The sequence below is a fragment of the Oryzias latipes genome, chromosome 2, assembly GCF_002234675.1.
Source record: "Oryzias latipes chromosome 2, ASM223467v1".
NCBI lineage: Eukaryota > Metazoa > Chordata > Actinopteri > Beloniformes > Adrianichthyidae > Oryzias > Oryzias latipes.
This window is the reverse complement of record NC_019860.2, coordinates 837,392-853,197: the sequence shown is the minus strand read 5'-3', so window position 1 is coordinate 853,197 and position 15,806 is coordinate 837,392. Positions and strand designations below refer to the sequence as shown.

The following is a 15,806-nucleotide window of genomic DNA, read 5'->3' as shown; positions in this document are numbered from 1 at the left end:
TGTGACGTAACAAGGCCTTGTTTCCATCCATCACATGATTTGTCTACTTGTCTAATCACTACTGTGTGACACTTCCGGTTAATAAAATATTGATGCTGTGTCGAGAAAGACATGTGTACTTGAGTGATTTGACCTTCAGGGCCACCGTCGAAACTTGTAACGGGTTGTTCTTTGGAAAAACGCAGCATTTTTAAGCTGTGTAAATAAAAAAAGATGACTGACCTTACATGTCAGTTTAGAAATGCTAACAGGAGATAAAACTGTTGTTTAGGATGCAACTAGCAGAGACGGACATGACCCTTAGCACGTTATTGAACAGAAACCTTTTGTTTCTGTGAAAAATATCAGTTTTAAAGCAAACATTAGTATCTGTCAGCATTTCTGATGGACTTCACAAAACAGTTTTGGTGTTTCAGGAAACTTTATTCTTGAATGTCCGTCACTGAAACAGACGAGTGTGAAGCCGTGGAGCGAGGACAGGAATAACCGCAACACATCCTTTAGTGGAATATAGTCATTAACCATGATTTTTTTTATATTTCAGGATAAGTATTCAGCACTAAAACCCTCACGGGGCTCTCTGCTGCCCCCTGCAGGAACACCGGACACATTCACAAGAGGCTTCATGAGACCAAGCAGCATGAAGACCACCAGAGTCCACGTCAGACCATCTCCGTCAGCTTGTGGGTTTGGGTTCACTGCAGCAGGCGAGGGGGTTCCACTCAGAGGAAGGAGGGTTCTGCTCAGCAGGTTCCCCAGAAATGGACCCGAGGCTTACATTCAGAGAGCAGCAGGTGAGCTTTAGGTCCCGCTGGCGCCGGTTTGACCTCACAGCAGCAGAGGAGCAGGGGGGACGCTTCCTGCACCAGTGACGGACATCAAAGACATTTCCAGACTCCACTGAAAACAAAACCCCACAAAGGTCCAGAAAAAAAGAACACCAACGCAAAGAGACGAAGCAGACAGGGGACGAAGGGATGAAACGGATGCTGATTTCACCCGGCTTTCTCAGAAAACAAGCACACAGACAGGAGAAAACAAAAACTGTTCCTCTGACGGAGACCCGGCGTCCTCAGGAGCCGCTCGGCTACATGGTGAAGTGTCTCGTGTAGTCGTACTCTATCGTAGGAATGACGGCCTGCACAAACTTCAGGAAGATCAGCAGGTACCTGACAGGACGGCTAAGGAAAACAGAGGAACAGCCCCCACAAGACCAGAACCTGGAGAACCCCAGATCCAAACCACTCCCAAAGGAAGACCACCTTCAGATCTACTGAGTCTCATTGGTCTGCAGGCCGCCAGAGGATGCTTGATATGAAACCCAAATCTGTCATCCATCCATCCGATCCTCCGTCTGTCTGTCTGTTCATCCATCCTTCCATTTGTTCAACCATCCATCTGTTTGTCCATTTGTCTGTACATCCATCCATTCATCAGTCTATCCATTTCTCCATCCATATTTGTCTCACCAATCATTTTTCCATCCCTTCATTCATCCACCCGCCCATCTACCTGCCCATCCCTCATCATCACTCATTCAGGGTTCAAACTGAAAGGCCATCAGCCAATTCCAGTTCTCTAGGATCTGCTGTGGCGCCCCCTGGTGGACGTATCTTTAACGGCTTCTTAGAAAAGGATCTGGATCTCTTAACTGAACTGGTTCGTGTAGGTGTAAAGTAGCAGCAGCTTCACTTTTAAACTCCTCCGTCCATTTTTGCAGCATGTTTTGGACTTGTCCTCTGTTCAGGAAGGACAGGACTCCGTTCTTCCTTTGCACTCTTGGTTTGGTGTTGGACCCATTAAAATTGGATGGCAATTTTCCCTGAACCGCCACAGTGGAAAGTACAAACCGGACTTCAGCCTTGTCCGACGTTTAACTGCCACACCTCAAGAATATCACTCTTAACACCCGTGGGATGTGTTCTGAGTCCGGTACTCGCTCTAGACATCGGACTGTAGACCTGCCTCCACAGAACATGGTCAACAGTAGTGGGCCGGCTAGTAGGAGACGGCGAGACGCTCTACCGGGATGAGTTACTGCTTCTAGAAAAATGGTGCTCAGCCAACAACCGGAGACTAAACACCGCAAAGACCAAGGAGCACGCCACGCCTGTTCATCAACGGTCTGAGTCAGGTAAGGACTCTGAGGGTACAATGAAGGGAGAACCTGAACACCCAGCTGATGGTGACCTTTAACCGCTCCCACATAGAGGGTCTCCTGGGACTGCGGCTGCACCAAGGTTATAGAGCATTGAAAGCTCGATATCTACCGCTCCTACTGCCTCAGTAAAACCCAGATTACCACCCCAGACAGTCTCCACCATGGACATGACCTCCTTGACCTGTTGCCCTCCGGGACCGAGAGACATCTTCTACTCCAGAGCCGTCTCCTCCCTAAACTTTTTTGGGTAGATCTTATTCTTGGAGTCTAGGACTAGAGAGTTCCTTCTGAATGTTGTTGTCTCTGTACTCTGACAACAAAGCTATTCCAATTTTGAAAAGGACGTCCACTTTGGGATTGGAGCGGTGTGAGAGGTGGAGACTAAAGGATACATGTGAACTCCCAGCTCTCCGCCTCCTTCTGCCACAGTCTCGATGATCTTCTTCATCACCTCTGCGTGTCTGAGGGCAAGAGAAGAAAAAGAAAATTTCACTTACAAGATGTAAACGCATTTTTGTTTGGCTTGAATGTAAAGAAAAACTAATTCTGAAGAAATTACCACCTTTGTTTTTCTCTAAAGTGAATTTGGGTGTGAAAAGTGAAGCCAAAATCGTGAATCGGATCTTGTCATGACCTTGGTGCTCCGATTCGTTAGCAACTTCTCGCTTTTACCTTTTCTCAAACTTAATTATCAAAAGTAAAGACAGCTGGTGTAGAACAAAAAATAGTAAAACATTTCAATTTGACTGATATTTCAAAGTAAAAGCTCTTTTTCACATTTAGTTTTGATTTTAAGATATAAAGTATTTGATTTTAAAATAACTACGTTTATTACATTTTTTAAATTAGTTTATTTAAAATGAAAAGCTTCAAAGCAAAAAATGTATTAGAAAGTAAAACTGACAGCCTCATGACTGCAAGTCCAGGAAATTCTTCTTCTTTGGTATTGGTTTATTTACTTTAACTGGCAATGAAAAATAAAATAAAAAGTTTGGAATCAATTTGCTCAGTTTAAGACAGTTTCTCATTTTAAAGATGTAATTTGACAGAGATCTTCTGATAGTTACAAAGCTAAACTAAAGATTTGTATTTTTATTTTTCCGAGCATTATTATTAGCTCAGCTGTTGCTAGGCAGAAAATGTCGGTTCATGAAGTCCCTCAGAGCGGCATTATAAAAAAAATAACTTCATCTAGGGAATAAAAAGGTCAAATAGACACTTTTATGTTTTCCATGTTCTTGTCTGAATTAAATATTAAATTACAGAATCTGAGTATTTTCATTTTCATTCAAAAAAATAAAATAAAAGTCCCTGATTTTTCTGGATATTAGCCTGTAGTGGACAGACTAAACTTAAATCTCCATGGTAACCTGAATATGCACTACCACTTGTGGGTTCTGGATCTTGGATTTTGACGCACCTGCATGGATGCACGGAGCACATGGCAGGTGGGGGGAGGTGGGGGTGGTTCTCGATGGTGACGGTCTTCTTCACGTGGTCCTGGCTGATGTCCTCGTACATCTGCTCCACCGTGAGCGGCTGCCTGTCCTGGAAACAGCAGCCGACAGCTTCAGACACGCCCAGCCCACCGGTCCCTTGCCACTACGGTCACTACGTACTTCGTCGTATCCGAACAGCCAGAGTCGGGGAGTCTGGTAGTATTTGTCATAAGTGATGTACAGGTCGTACGTTCTGGTCTGTAGGATGGCGTCCTCGCTCCCAGGTTCTGCCTTTGCTTTACTCTCTGTGACTCTGTGGGTGTCCAGGGTCGCCTGGGGACGGGACAAAGTCAGGCGGGAGGTGTCGGAACATTCCAGACGACATCAATGACAGCTGTTCATACCTCGTCTGTCTCCAGCAGGCCGCTCTCCTCATACTCTAGAACCACCAGCAGAGGAACAGGTGAGGAACGTAGAGAGACCGAAATGTGACTCTTTAGCAGTAAAGACGGGATACCTTCCATGTCTGCTGCCTCCCCTTCTTCATCCTCGTCATCGTCGTCGCAGCACGGCGCGGATGTGGCGTTCATGTTCTTGTCCTGTAACCGGTGAACGCTTATTAACAGGTTCTCCAGAACCAGCATCTCTGCCCTTTTTGTTGTCGATTGGCCGACTGAATCAGGTGACTCCAGGTCGTGATGACTGGACACACCTGATCCAGACACTGAAACCTTGACATGAGACTGACCTTATTATTGTCCAGAGAAATCTCCCGAACAGCATCAGTGACTCCTAACAGACCTGTAGAGACAAGAAGACACCAGCATTTTAGGACCAGAACCTGGTCGCCAAAACAATCTGGAGAAAAGGGTTTCTGTACAATCCTTACTACCAATAGACTGGACGAAGGTCGTGGTCACATGCTTCCTGATCAATAACCTCGACTTTGGGGTCAAAGTGTTAGTGTGAGACGCCTCTGGAAAACTAAAATCTTGTCATTTCTGTGTAATTTGTGTAGAAAAAGTGCGAGTAAAGCAGAATAAAACTGAACCCGTTCCAAAACGGCTAAGAACTACGTCTTTGTCCTCACCAAACTGGATTAGTGAGCAGCTAAACATGTGATGGGGATTCTCCTGAAATCAGTTTCAACTAAATCTGAAAACAATCCGCAACCCAAACTATGTCTAAACAATACACATTAGGGATAACATGGGCCAACCTGTACTACTCTGTACTAAACTATACCAAACTGTGCCAGTCTGTGTCAAACTGCACCATAATGTCCCCTATTGTACTACACTGTACTGCTACACTGCCAAACGGTCCTAAACCTTGCCAAACTGTATTAGACTGCTTTGAACTGTACCACACATTGCCAAACTGTAGTACACTCTACCAAACTGTACCAGTCTGTGCCAAACTGTGCCTAATTGTACTACACTGTGCCAAATTGTAATATGCTGTACCACACCACGCTAAATTGTTCTACACTGTTCTTACTGTGCCAAACCACACTGTATAAAACTAGACTGCATTGTCCCAAATTCATGTGTTGTCCACAGTACTAAATCATACTAAACTGTGCCAAACTGTACTGGACTGTGCCAAGCAGTACAACACCATACTAAACTGTAGTAAACGGCTCTAAATAGTGCTAAACAGAGCTAAAGTGAACCAAAAGTTGACATTTTTCTGTAAACATAGAACAGTTTAGATTCATTTGGATGCCATAAAACCTTTGGTTGTTTTTCTTAATCTTGACGTAAACGTTAGCATGGTTTGATGCGGACTCCCTCACAGATGCAGACCCCGTAAATCAGGGGTGTCAAACTCATATTCACTGAGGGCCACATCAGCATAGTGGCTGTCCTCAAAGGGCCAGATATAACTTATACATGTCACTAAAAGTAATGAAAAATAAAAGTAACTACTCCTTGATGTTAAATAACTCATCATTTATTTATTATAACTTTTTAAGGTGACAATTACAGTTGCATAGAAAACAGATGTTTGCTTGTTACTTTATAACAATTTTTAGTTTGGTTTACTTTATATTACTGTATAGTTGCCCAATCTGATATTTCAAGTCCGTTTCCCAAATTATGAATAAATAGACACCATTTTTTTATTTTAAGAAATTAAAAACTGTTATGCTCTCATGGGCCACATAAAATGACATGGAGGGCCACATTTGGCCCCAGGGCCTTGAGTTTGACACATGTGCTGTAAAGGGAGGCTCCCTGAAGTTTCTTATCCCCCTCATGGGGACCAAACTTTGACTGATGTTTTTTTGTTTTTAATAGCAGACATTTGAAGGGAATGTTGCGGCGTTCTTTGTAAACGCCATGCGGGTGTGTTAGGAGTCCGACCTGAGTTATGGTAAGTGTCCACCCAGCCCCCGTCGCCATCGTCCTCCTCTATGATGGCCTCCAGCTCGTCAGAGTACTCCATCTGTTTACAGCGCTTGTAGCACGGAACTGTGGGGCGGAGAACAGAGCTGCTTATAGCACCTTCAATTCATCTACAGTCATGTTCTCCTGACGTTCTAGGAGTCTTTAGGAAATGCTTATCTCCTAGAGTTCGAATGATTCTAGATCAGGGGGGGGTTAAAGACAAAAAAGGCACAGACAGAGAGAGGACACCACATCCACAAACAGAACCAGCAGATGCTACGTTCTCCTCCTTACCGTTGCGAGTCAACAGGAACTGTTTGTCTGGCGGCAGAAATGGCTTCACCTTAGCTTCCTCGCCAGCGGCCCTGAAAAGAAACACAAAGCTGAAGCCGTCACAGACGAGACCGCCACGGACAAAGTGAGGTACAGTTCCTCTGTTCAAAGGAATAAACGCAGCTTTGGACGGAAGCACGCTCCTCTGACATCAGGCCAAAACTAGAACCAAAGATAAGAGTGAGGGATGGGAGCTGAAGGACCACCCATGCTGCCGTGACGGCTGAACGTTAGCGTAACAAAACTAGCACAAACGTGATGCAGAGTGCTAATACTGTTGGGCAGAAGTACCGCTGTGCCTGGATTATTGTGACTCGGTGGGATCACTGTTCTGTGGTGGACCGTACCAATGCAGATATTGACAAACTCGTGTGTACGTGAAGGTTTGATGCTACGGTCACACCGGGCTCTGAAATGTGCGTTCAAGCGGTCACTTTCAATGAAGAGTCTTTGCAAACGCGTGAAGATGCACGTTACGGACTTCCATGTGTAAGACTTTGGAGTTCATGCATCACTATGAACGTTTTTAAGTCCATGTATGGTTCTACGTACAAAACAAAGGTCTATTGAATGTAGGCCTGCACAATATATCGTAAATGTATCGTTATCGCGAGATCAAGCTGTGCAATATGCATATCCCAAAAGATGGCTTTCCTTAAATGTGTTAAAACAATCTTATGGCAGCTTGAAGTATTTAACGATTTAAATAAATCCATTTATGCATTTCACCAATCAGATGCACGCCATCACATTGCTGACCAATCGGATGGAGCCCTTTTATTTTAGATGTTTGCCTCCTTCGCAGATAAGGGTCATTTGGAATAACATTTTTAAAATGTTTCAGTGAAATGGAAATTATGTTTTTGGTTGTTTTGCCATTCATTCATATAGCGCAAGTTACATCGTCATCGCGATATTGATCACTAATTTCGCATATTGCGAGTTTTCCTCATATCGTGAAACCCTAATTGAACGCGTGTTAAAAGTTAAACCAATTAAACTTTGACCAATCAGGCACCCGGATTAGGTAGTGACGTATGGATGGCGTCTTTTTTAATTGACGGAAGTACCAACCGGTTGAAAATCAATAATGAAGGAGAAATTAATCATTTCTATTCATACGTGTGTCGGAATAGAGCTGTGAATCAAAAAGCGTGGAGACAAATTCAGGATTTCCACCGCTACGACATTTCACACCAAGACTCTTAGCTGTAGGTACCTGAGCCGGTAACAGGTAGCCACAGTCCAATGTCATCAACCTATGGTACAAGTACTATCAAGAACCCGTGTTCTTGAACGCGCATCACATGCCAGGTATGAACGCAACTTAACCCTTGGATTGTATTTTGGGTCAAAAGTAACCCATTGTCCCACTTGAAAAAAGGGTCACTTTTGACCCGAACACAAACAAAGGGTGTTCTTGAGGACGAAAGGTTTGGATTCAGCAGAAACCGGACTTAGAAGAGTCTAATGAGTGTCTGTAGTGAAAGCTCAGCTGGTAGGAGGGATGGAGAGGATGACTGCTGATCGTCAGAGTCGGTCGTCTGTGAGCAGATGGAGGAAGAACTCACCATTTCCACGTCGGACAGTGGTGAACCAGGTGATCTCCTGCTGCTACAAACTGAAACACAGAAACACACCATGAAGGAGGCGGAGCTCGCTCCTCAGCTCAGCCGTCCCAGTTCCGCCCGGCCTCACCTCCTCTGGAGTGATCACCCCCGTCTCTTTGAACTTTGACTCCTGTGGAAAACAAGAAAAAGAAGAACTGAAGGCTCGTGCAGTGGCTCGCGGGGTTCCCGTCGCCGGACTTCCTCACCGCCCCGCGCCTTCACTAGAAGCGACGCTCGAACCCTGGCTGGACCCAGTCACCCACCTTCAGCACCGGGGTGAGGAACTCGGCCACGCCGAGCGCGGTGCCCTTCACCGTGTTGATCACGTTCTGCATGCCGGCCGAAGCTTCCAGAAACCCGCTCGAGCCGCCGCCTCTTCCTCCCTGATGGATGTCCGATTATTTTGACATAGCTGCGGTGATCACATGACAAGCCCAAACTTCCGGAATCAAAGTCTCGCGAGATTTGGAGCAACTTTATTAGCAAAGGTGCACAGCGCGACATGTTTTGATAAATTCGCATCTTTGTAGATCTTAATAGTAAAGTGAATGCTTAAAACTGCATAATAAATTCCCAAATAATAACTGTTTACTAAAATACGAAAATAAATGAGGGTTTAATGGCCATATATTTGGTTTGAGACTCTAACTATACACTTTCCTACCAGGAGATGGCGCCAGAGCCCTCAGCCAAAGACACCAAAGAAGAAGAAACTACTGTCAGGTTGTCTGTGGATCTTTCAGCATCCAGCGGACACTGTAATGTGGGGACCTCCTGCCCAGGGAGCAGCTCTCCTCCGCCGGGCTCTGCATCGTGGCCTGGTCCCGGGCAGGTCCAAAGGGACCGGCTGCGGTGGTTCCGAGAGAGCGTGGGTGAGACCGAGCGGATTCGACACGGGGGTGGTGACTTTCAACAGCCTCAGCAAGAAGAAGGAACCCCTGATCCTGGCCAGAGACCGGGTAGCGACCTGGTAACCCTCCGCCTGCTTTAACTGACGCACAGAAGCGGATCTTTTCCACTGACTGAGTTCTTTGGCATGTAGTAACGACACTATAACAATAATCAAGTATTTCTTTGAAAACTTTCTGCTTAAGTCTCTGTTTATTTAAGAGAAGGCAAAGAACCTAGGCATTTCAGTTTTTGGTGAAAGTTGTTGCTCTTTTGTGATGTCTCTCTCTCTCTCTCTCTCTCCTGTCCAGGTACAGCTGTGGCCCCACAGTGTACGACCAGGCACACCTGGGACACGCTTGGTAATGTCGACCTGCACACCTGTGTCTGCGTCTGTGTTTCAGAGTAAAAGCGTCTGACTTTGTGTCTCGCCGCAGCTCCTACGTCCGCTTCGACATCCTGCAGAGGGTCCTGTCCCGCTGCTTCGGGGTCGTTGTCGTCCACGCCATGGTCATCACCGACATCGATGACAAAATCATCCAACGGAGCTGGCAGGTGAGCAGGCTGGTAACGCACAAATTTCCCACGTGTGGGATCGATAAAGTATGTCTGATTCTGATTCTTCTGATCAGAGGTGGACCGATCTGCCTGCCGCAGAGATATACTTCATATATATTAGGAATTTTACTTTAAAAGAATATTTGAAACATCATCTGTGCTAATTTCAGGCAAAGATTAAGCCAGTTTATAAATGCCATACAAGTGTTTGCAGTAAACGGGAGGTTTATTCAGCTAAACTCCTGGGAGGAGTTTGATTAACTTTCTTTTATAGGGTTAAGTTATTTGGATTGGATTTCGGACTAAAGTGCTCTCACTTCTCAGTTTAACATTTAGTATCTTCATTATTTTCTGTTGTCATGGAAACGTCTACTATCTTTGAGAAAGGTTCAAACTTTTCCAGCCATGAGTTCAATTCTTGCTCGTTTTAAACAAACAACTGTTGAGGTTTTTTTGATCAAGCTCTTTGTTTACCTGCTCTGACAGGAAAACGTTTCTCCAGCCGTCATCTCCAGAATGTATGAAGAGGAATTTAAGAAGGACATGCTGTCTCTGAAGGTTTGTCAGAGGACTTTTCTCCAGTTTGATCTATTCCAGTGGAAAGGTCCAGCATACATCTCTGACGTTCAGCAGAACGTCTGTAGAAGAAGCAAACAAAGCTTCAGGCTTGGGTTTCAGTTTGGTTTTCGTGTTTCTTTTCCAGGTTATTCCTCCTGTGGTGTACCTGAGGGTCACGGAGAACGTGCATCGCATTGTTGCATTTATCGAAGGAATCATCAGGAACGGGAACGCTTACGCCACCAAAGAAGGTGAGAGGTGCGTTGGTCTATCATTGTGTGTCAGCAGAACGATGGTCAGTCTGTGCTCCTTTGGGAACAGGTGATGTTTACTTTGACGTCCAGTCCATTGGAGACCGTTATGGCAGGTTTACCGGAGCCACGGGTTCTCATGGAGAGCAAGGTGAGACATCCTGCCTCCTAAAACTTGTGTTTATATTGACAAAACTATCAGTGAAACAGGTTTTGGTGCTGGTTGTTGCTAACAGATTATAAACTGTGCTTTGTAGGCAGCTCCAGTAAAAGAGACCCGAGGGATTTTGCTCTCTGGAAGAAATCGAAGCCTCGGGAGCCGTACTGGGAATCCCCGTGGGGTCCAGGAAGACCTGGCTGGCATATCGAGTGTTCCACCATTGCAAGGTTGGACTCACTGCAGTCACAAGGCTGTTATTAAGGCTTCATCTCACTGTTGTCTGAAGTAAAGACAGGTTAATGCTAGACGTTCCTTTGCATTTACGACCCTGAGACATTGAGGGTAGCTCCTCCTACACATGGTGGGAGTGCCATCAATGGCGTTGGGTGTGAACACAGCATTAGGTGATGAAAGAATCCAGTAGAACTCCAAACATGGAAGGAATTCATGAAACCAACAGGAAGTCTGAAGTACTGAGTCAGGTTTTCAAACGCCGCCGTCTACAGCTCCATCCTCCCCTCAATGTTTAAACGATCTGAGATAAAACCAAACTTGACATGAAGCCCTCTGATGGGGACGTCCTGTTTTTGCAGCCACATCTTTGGGAATCAGCTGGATATCCACTCTGGAGGGGCGGACCTGGCCTTCCCCCACCACGAGAACGAGATGGCTCAGAGCGAAGCCTACCACCAGTGCAGACAGTGGGCAAACTACTTCCTCCATTCAGGTACGTGCCAGGAGTCCCAGGCAGCCATGGAGAACAGGAGCTCCTACCTGTTGGCGTACCGATCACCTGGATGAGGCGTGCAGCGGGTCAGAAGACTAACTGTCCGTCTGAGGTTTTAGACGTCACAAAGAACAAGTCTTGTTTTCTGGCTCAGAAGTAAAAAGTCTGCAGAGTTGTTAGTTTTCATGATTTTCTCAGATACTTTGAGCGTTTTTCCCCTTGTACAGCTCAGTTCTTGCTACTATTCACGGTCGGATCTCTAATCAGTCAAATTCTTAGTGAGGAATTCATGATCCGAAGAACCGATCAGAACATCAGCATCTTCATCAGTCACTCCACAGTGATGATGATGATGATGATGGTACAAAGGGAAAAATCCAGAAGCCTTTCAACATAAGGTACTGGAAGGTCAAATATTTGTCCCTTTTCTGATAATTCTGTTATTTTGTTTAGGTCACCTGCATCTCAAAGGCAGTTCAGAGAAAATGTCCAAGTCTCTGAAGAATTATATCACCATCAAGGTAATGTCAGGCAGATGAAACACTGGAAGCTACAGGTCTCCCCCTAGCGGTTGTTAGTGGTACAGCATCCTCCATTTTTTCTCTGGTTTGGTATCTCAGTCCTGCTGACTCAGCGACATGTTTTTATCCATCCAGACTGGTTCCATGTGACCAGAGACCTTTAGTTCTTCAGCATTTAATTCTCTGAGTACATTCTTTATTTTCAAAAAGGTTTAAAACTTTCCTGGAAACATGATAGTGTTTCTTTCAGCAGAATCTGTTTTCAACAATTAAAAGGAATAAAAAGAAAGTAGATTCAAACTACGGTCGTCTTTTCTTTCCCCGGCAGGATTTTCTCCAGTCTCACTCTGCCAGTGAGTTCCGGATGTTTTGCCTTCTGACCAAATACAGATCAGGTGGGTTCATTGTGGGTCAGTGACGGGGCGGGGCGGAGACTTTCCTGATCTCATTGAGCTTTGCCGGCATCTCTGCAGCCATAGACTACGGCGCCGGCAGCATGGCGGAGGCCCGGGCGTCTCTGGAAACCATCCGCACCTTCATGGAGGCTGCTGAGGCCTACATGAAGGGTCATCTGCGGTGCTCGCCGGTGCAGGAAGCCTTTCTGTGGGAGAGGTAGTGTCGGCTGCAGGGAAGCAGGTTCTCTGCAGTCTGCTCCGGTCTCAACTCTGGTTTTGTTTCTTCAGGCTGCTGGAAGCTAAATCCGGCGTTCTGAAGGCTCTCGCAGACGACTTTGACACGCCAAGGGCCGTGGGCACCCTGATGAACATGATTTACCACGGGAACTGCCAGCTGCAGCCTGTTGCTGTGGTAACTAACCGGGATCGGGGGTGTGGCTCCATCACGGCTTCAGTCAGTGTTGTTTGAGTTAAGGTGGTGTTTCTCTCAGGCAGATGAGGCGGCTCGTAGCCCTGCGGTGTTTGGAGCCATGGTGACCTTCATCAGAGAGATGCTGGAGGTGTTTGGGGTCGATCTGGTGCAGGATAAGGTACTAAAACACCCTGGCGCCAAACTTTAGTCAACAAACCAGGAGTTTATCAACACTGAGGAGTTTGGCTCTTAGGTCCAAACCAGAGTTGGGGTCCTTGGATCCTCTTCCACCTTTGACAGGTGTGAAAGAACCAAACCAGAACTCTGGTACTCGACAGTGAACAATCATCTGCTCACCTGCAGATGAGCTTTGAGGTGGTTCAGTTTGAAAGGTGTGAAAGAATCACAGAGAGAACGTGTTTGGATGTATCGCAGAAGCCTCTCTTTCAGATAACCACACTTGAAAATATCAATATGGCAACCAATATTCAAGTTGGCCAACTTTCACTCTCCAAAATAAAAGCTTCTCATGTATATGATACATGTTTGCAGTTTGGACAGTATATTTTAACAGACATACAAATGGTACAAAAGATGATCCAAACAAACAACGAGAAAAAACATGTTTATTTGGAAATGGCGTCCGTATTGAAATTTTTAGGCAGCTAATGTGTTTTTCTAAAAGATGAGGCTCTAAAGCAGTGGCGATTTCTTTAAGACTGCAAGCTAAGCTTCCCTTATAATGACACAAAACTAATGGTCAAATATGTACTATTGTATTGTATTATAATACATTTTATTGACTAAAAATGGGTCAGAAAACGTTCATCTCAAAGACGAGTTTGTTCAGAATCAGTTACATATAGCAGGTCGGCTGATTCGATTTCCTTCTCATACATTCCTGCAGCGTCTCAATGTATTTCCCTATTGAAGCCCAGCGTCCATTGACTTCAATAAGGCTGCTTTGAACGTTTTTTTTTTTTTCAGTGCTTAGAAACTAGACGGTCATTGGATAAACGCTGTGATTATGTCCCGCCCACGGACGCTCAGCGTCTCTGGGGGTCAATGAAGTGGGCTGGCCCGGACTCCAAGCTTCTGCTTGATGATTGGAGGGTCTGTGTGTCGATTAGACTGCATCTCCTTTTGACTGACAGCGATTCTGTGCTGTAAGGAATCACTGAAGCTATTCGCGCTTTGGCCACACGCTGCTGGTCATCGTGGCCACGCTGGTCTGCGCGCTGCTCTTCATGCTGTTCAGTGAGTCTCCCGGGAACAAACGGTAACACGACTCAGACAAAGCAGCTCATCTGCGTCTCCGGCTGATACCGACTCGGAAGCTAACAGCAGCAACTAGCTACTTATTCCTGTTCTGTATTGGATCGTTGTGATCAATAAAGTTCTAGAAAAAAACAAATAAAATACAGGGTAGTGTGCACAAGCCACCAGATTAACGCAGATCAATAAGCAAAAATAGTCCTTCAGTTTTTAGGTTTATAAGTTGTGTTTTGCCTGGTTCTTCTATCTATTGATCTGAGCATTGTTATATGCTCTCTATTAATAAATGTTGGTTCTGTTTGTTTTTATGGTCTTGTCATTTGGGCATTGAGTCCGTCATAGATTTTTCATTCATTCATTCATTTTAAAAATATGTTTATATAGTTGTTTTTTTGTGTAGCAATAAACACAATTGAACAAATATGAATAAATAAAACCAAGATTTAAAAGATTCAATGAAAATTGATTTTTATAAAGAACGCCCACATAAAATCAGTCATGATCCTTTTTTAAATTGCTCCGTCCAAAAATGTTAAAATTAAATTGCTGTGATTATATTGTGTTATATTGCTTTAAATTATATTACTGTGAAGAATATACTGTCAAAAAATGGTCGACAGGGTCACAGACCATTTTCTTGTAAAGGAACGTAGGGCAGAATTTACTTTTAAATAAATAAACAATTTTATGATGTAGGCCGAAAATGAGCTTCCCCTCTCTGACAGACCAGTAGCCGACACTGTTCTAAAGTACACCCGTCCTATGGGTTCCCATATTAATGAACCGAATGAAAAATGATAAAGCTTTAAGGTTTTTTAGCCAGTTTTAAAACTTGAACTGATTAAATGAGTTACGCATTGTCCACAAAGGACCAGAAGGCCACACCCACATAGATTTCTGCTGTGGTACAACAAAAACCAAGGTCTGGTACCTGTCCCACAGAGATTTCTTCCGTTTCTGTCCTTCTTTTGGTGATTTCCAGCAGACCTCTGGGCTAAAACGTTGATGAAACTCCCATTTCCTGCAGGAGGCCGATGTTTCCAGCAGAAGTGGAAGTCTGCAGGCCGTTGTGGAGCAGCTGACCCGTTTCAGGAGCGAAGTTCGAGAGTTTGCGCTCGCTCGTCAGGACGGCCTGTCATCTGGATCCTCTGGGAAACCAGGACTTTACCCGGACAGAGCCCCCCTGCTCAAAGCCTGTGACACCCTCAGGAACGACCTGGCGCCTCTGGGTGTCCTGATAAAGGTCAAACCTGCTATTTTTTGGTTGGTTTGCTCCAACGGTCGGCTCAGATTGCCTTAAATGTGAAACTGAAGCTAAGTCAGTGAAAGCACTGATTTACTTTAAATGACAAAAAATGTTCATTCAAGGACCTGCATTGTAGTCAGAAGTGAAAACAAAACTAAAATAGGAAAAAGTGTGGTTTGCGGGCTTTTGAAAGATCGGTCATTGACCAGAAAACTGCAGTCGGTTCACCTCTAGAAATGATGTTTCTGTTGTTTTTCAGGACAGAGGATCCACCTCCACCTGGGAGATCAAAGGAGATCAAGATTCCAGGATCCAGGACAGATGCAGCTGAAATCCTCTGAAACTCAAAGACTGAAGAAAAATTAAGAAAATAAACTGAATTTGTCACCAAGACCCTTTCTGATGTTTTAGCTGAAGACAGCAGAGTCATCAGCATAGAAGAGAACTTTTAGCTCTAAATGGGTTTGAATGATCGCCGTCTGACATTTGGAAAGCCTCCTTAAGGACAGAAAAGTTTCCAGATTTACTAGGGCAGTGTTTTTCAACCTTTTTTAATCCACGGCATACTTTAACCTTGACAAAAATACTGCAACACACCAGCATCCCAAAAAAACCCAGAAACTCATGATCTGTATTGATCTACAGCCTCTCCGCAATCTCACGTGCATTTTTGTGATAATTGTGGCAGAAAAAGCTGGAAGCTGCAGCTGTTTTTTCTAAAAGATGTAATAAAAGTTAAGTTAGAAGATTTAAAAACTGTTTGATGTGTGTTCGTTGTGGTTTCAAGACTTTTAACATGGAAGACTCATTGTGCGCTGAGACGTTGTCACTGTAACCCAGTGCATCATGGGAGATGTAGTGTAAACAGCCACAGAACGC

General features: G+C 44.8%; 2 protein-coding genes across 2 annotated transcripts; one reads left to right on the top strand and one right to left on the bottom strand.

The window, feature by feature from the left end:
• Nucleotides 1-402: 402 nt before the first annotated feature.
• atg3 (autophagy related 3) lies at nt 403-8,403 on the bottom strand. The gene is made up of 12 exons (XM_004084600.3): nt 8,200-8,403; nt 8,025-8,066; nt 7,898-7,947; nt 6,288-6,358; nt 5,970-6,077; nt 4,349-4,401; nt 4,118-4,199; nt 4,005-4,039; nt 3,781-3,933; nt 3,582-3,709; nt 2,554-2,622; nt 403-1,169 (listed from the first exon to the last, which is right to left on the bottom strand). The coding sequence occupies exons 1-12, from the start codon at nt 8,269-8,271 to the stop codon at nt 1,088-1,090; spliced, it is 945 nt and encodes a 314-aa protein (XP_004084648.1). The 5' UTR covers nt 8,272-8,403; the 3' UTR covers nt 403-1,087.
• A 198-nt stretch (nt 8,404-8,601) lies between these two features.
• Nucleotides 8,602-15,318, top strand: cars2 (cysteinyl-tRNA synthetase 2, mitochondrial). Its single transcript, XM_004084599.4, has 15 exons — nt 8,602-8,906; nt 9,136-9,186; nt 9,262-9,379; nt 9,869-9,940; nt 10,086-10,191; nt 10,262-10,342; nt 10,449-10,578; nt 10,945-11,078; nt 11,532-11,599; nt 11,928-11,994; nt 12,073-12,211; nt 12,283-12,406; nt 12,486-12,584; nt 14,709-14,924; nt 15,187-15,318. The coding sequence occupies exons 1-15, from the start codon at nt 8,698-8,700 to the stop codon at nt 15,256-15,258; spliced, it is 1,686 nt and encodes a 561-aa protein (XP_004084647.1). The 5' UTR covers nt 8,602-8,697; the 3' UTR covers nt 15,259-15,318.
• Nucleotides 15,319-15,806: the final 488 nt, after the last annotated feature.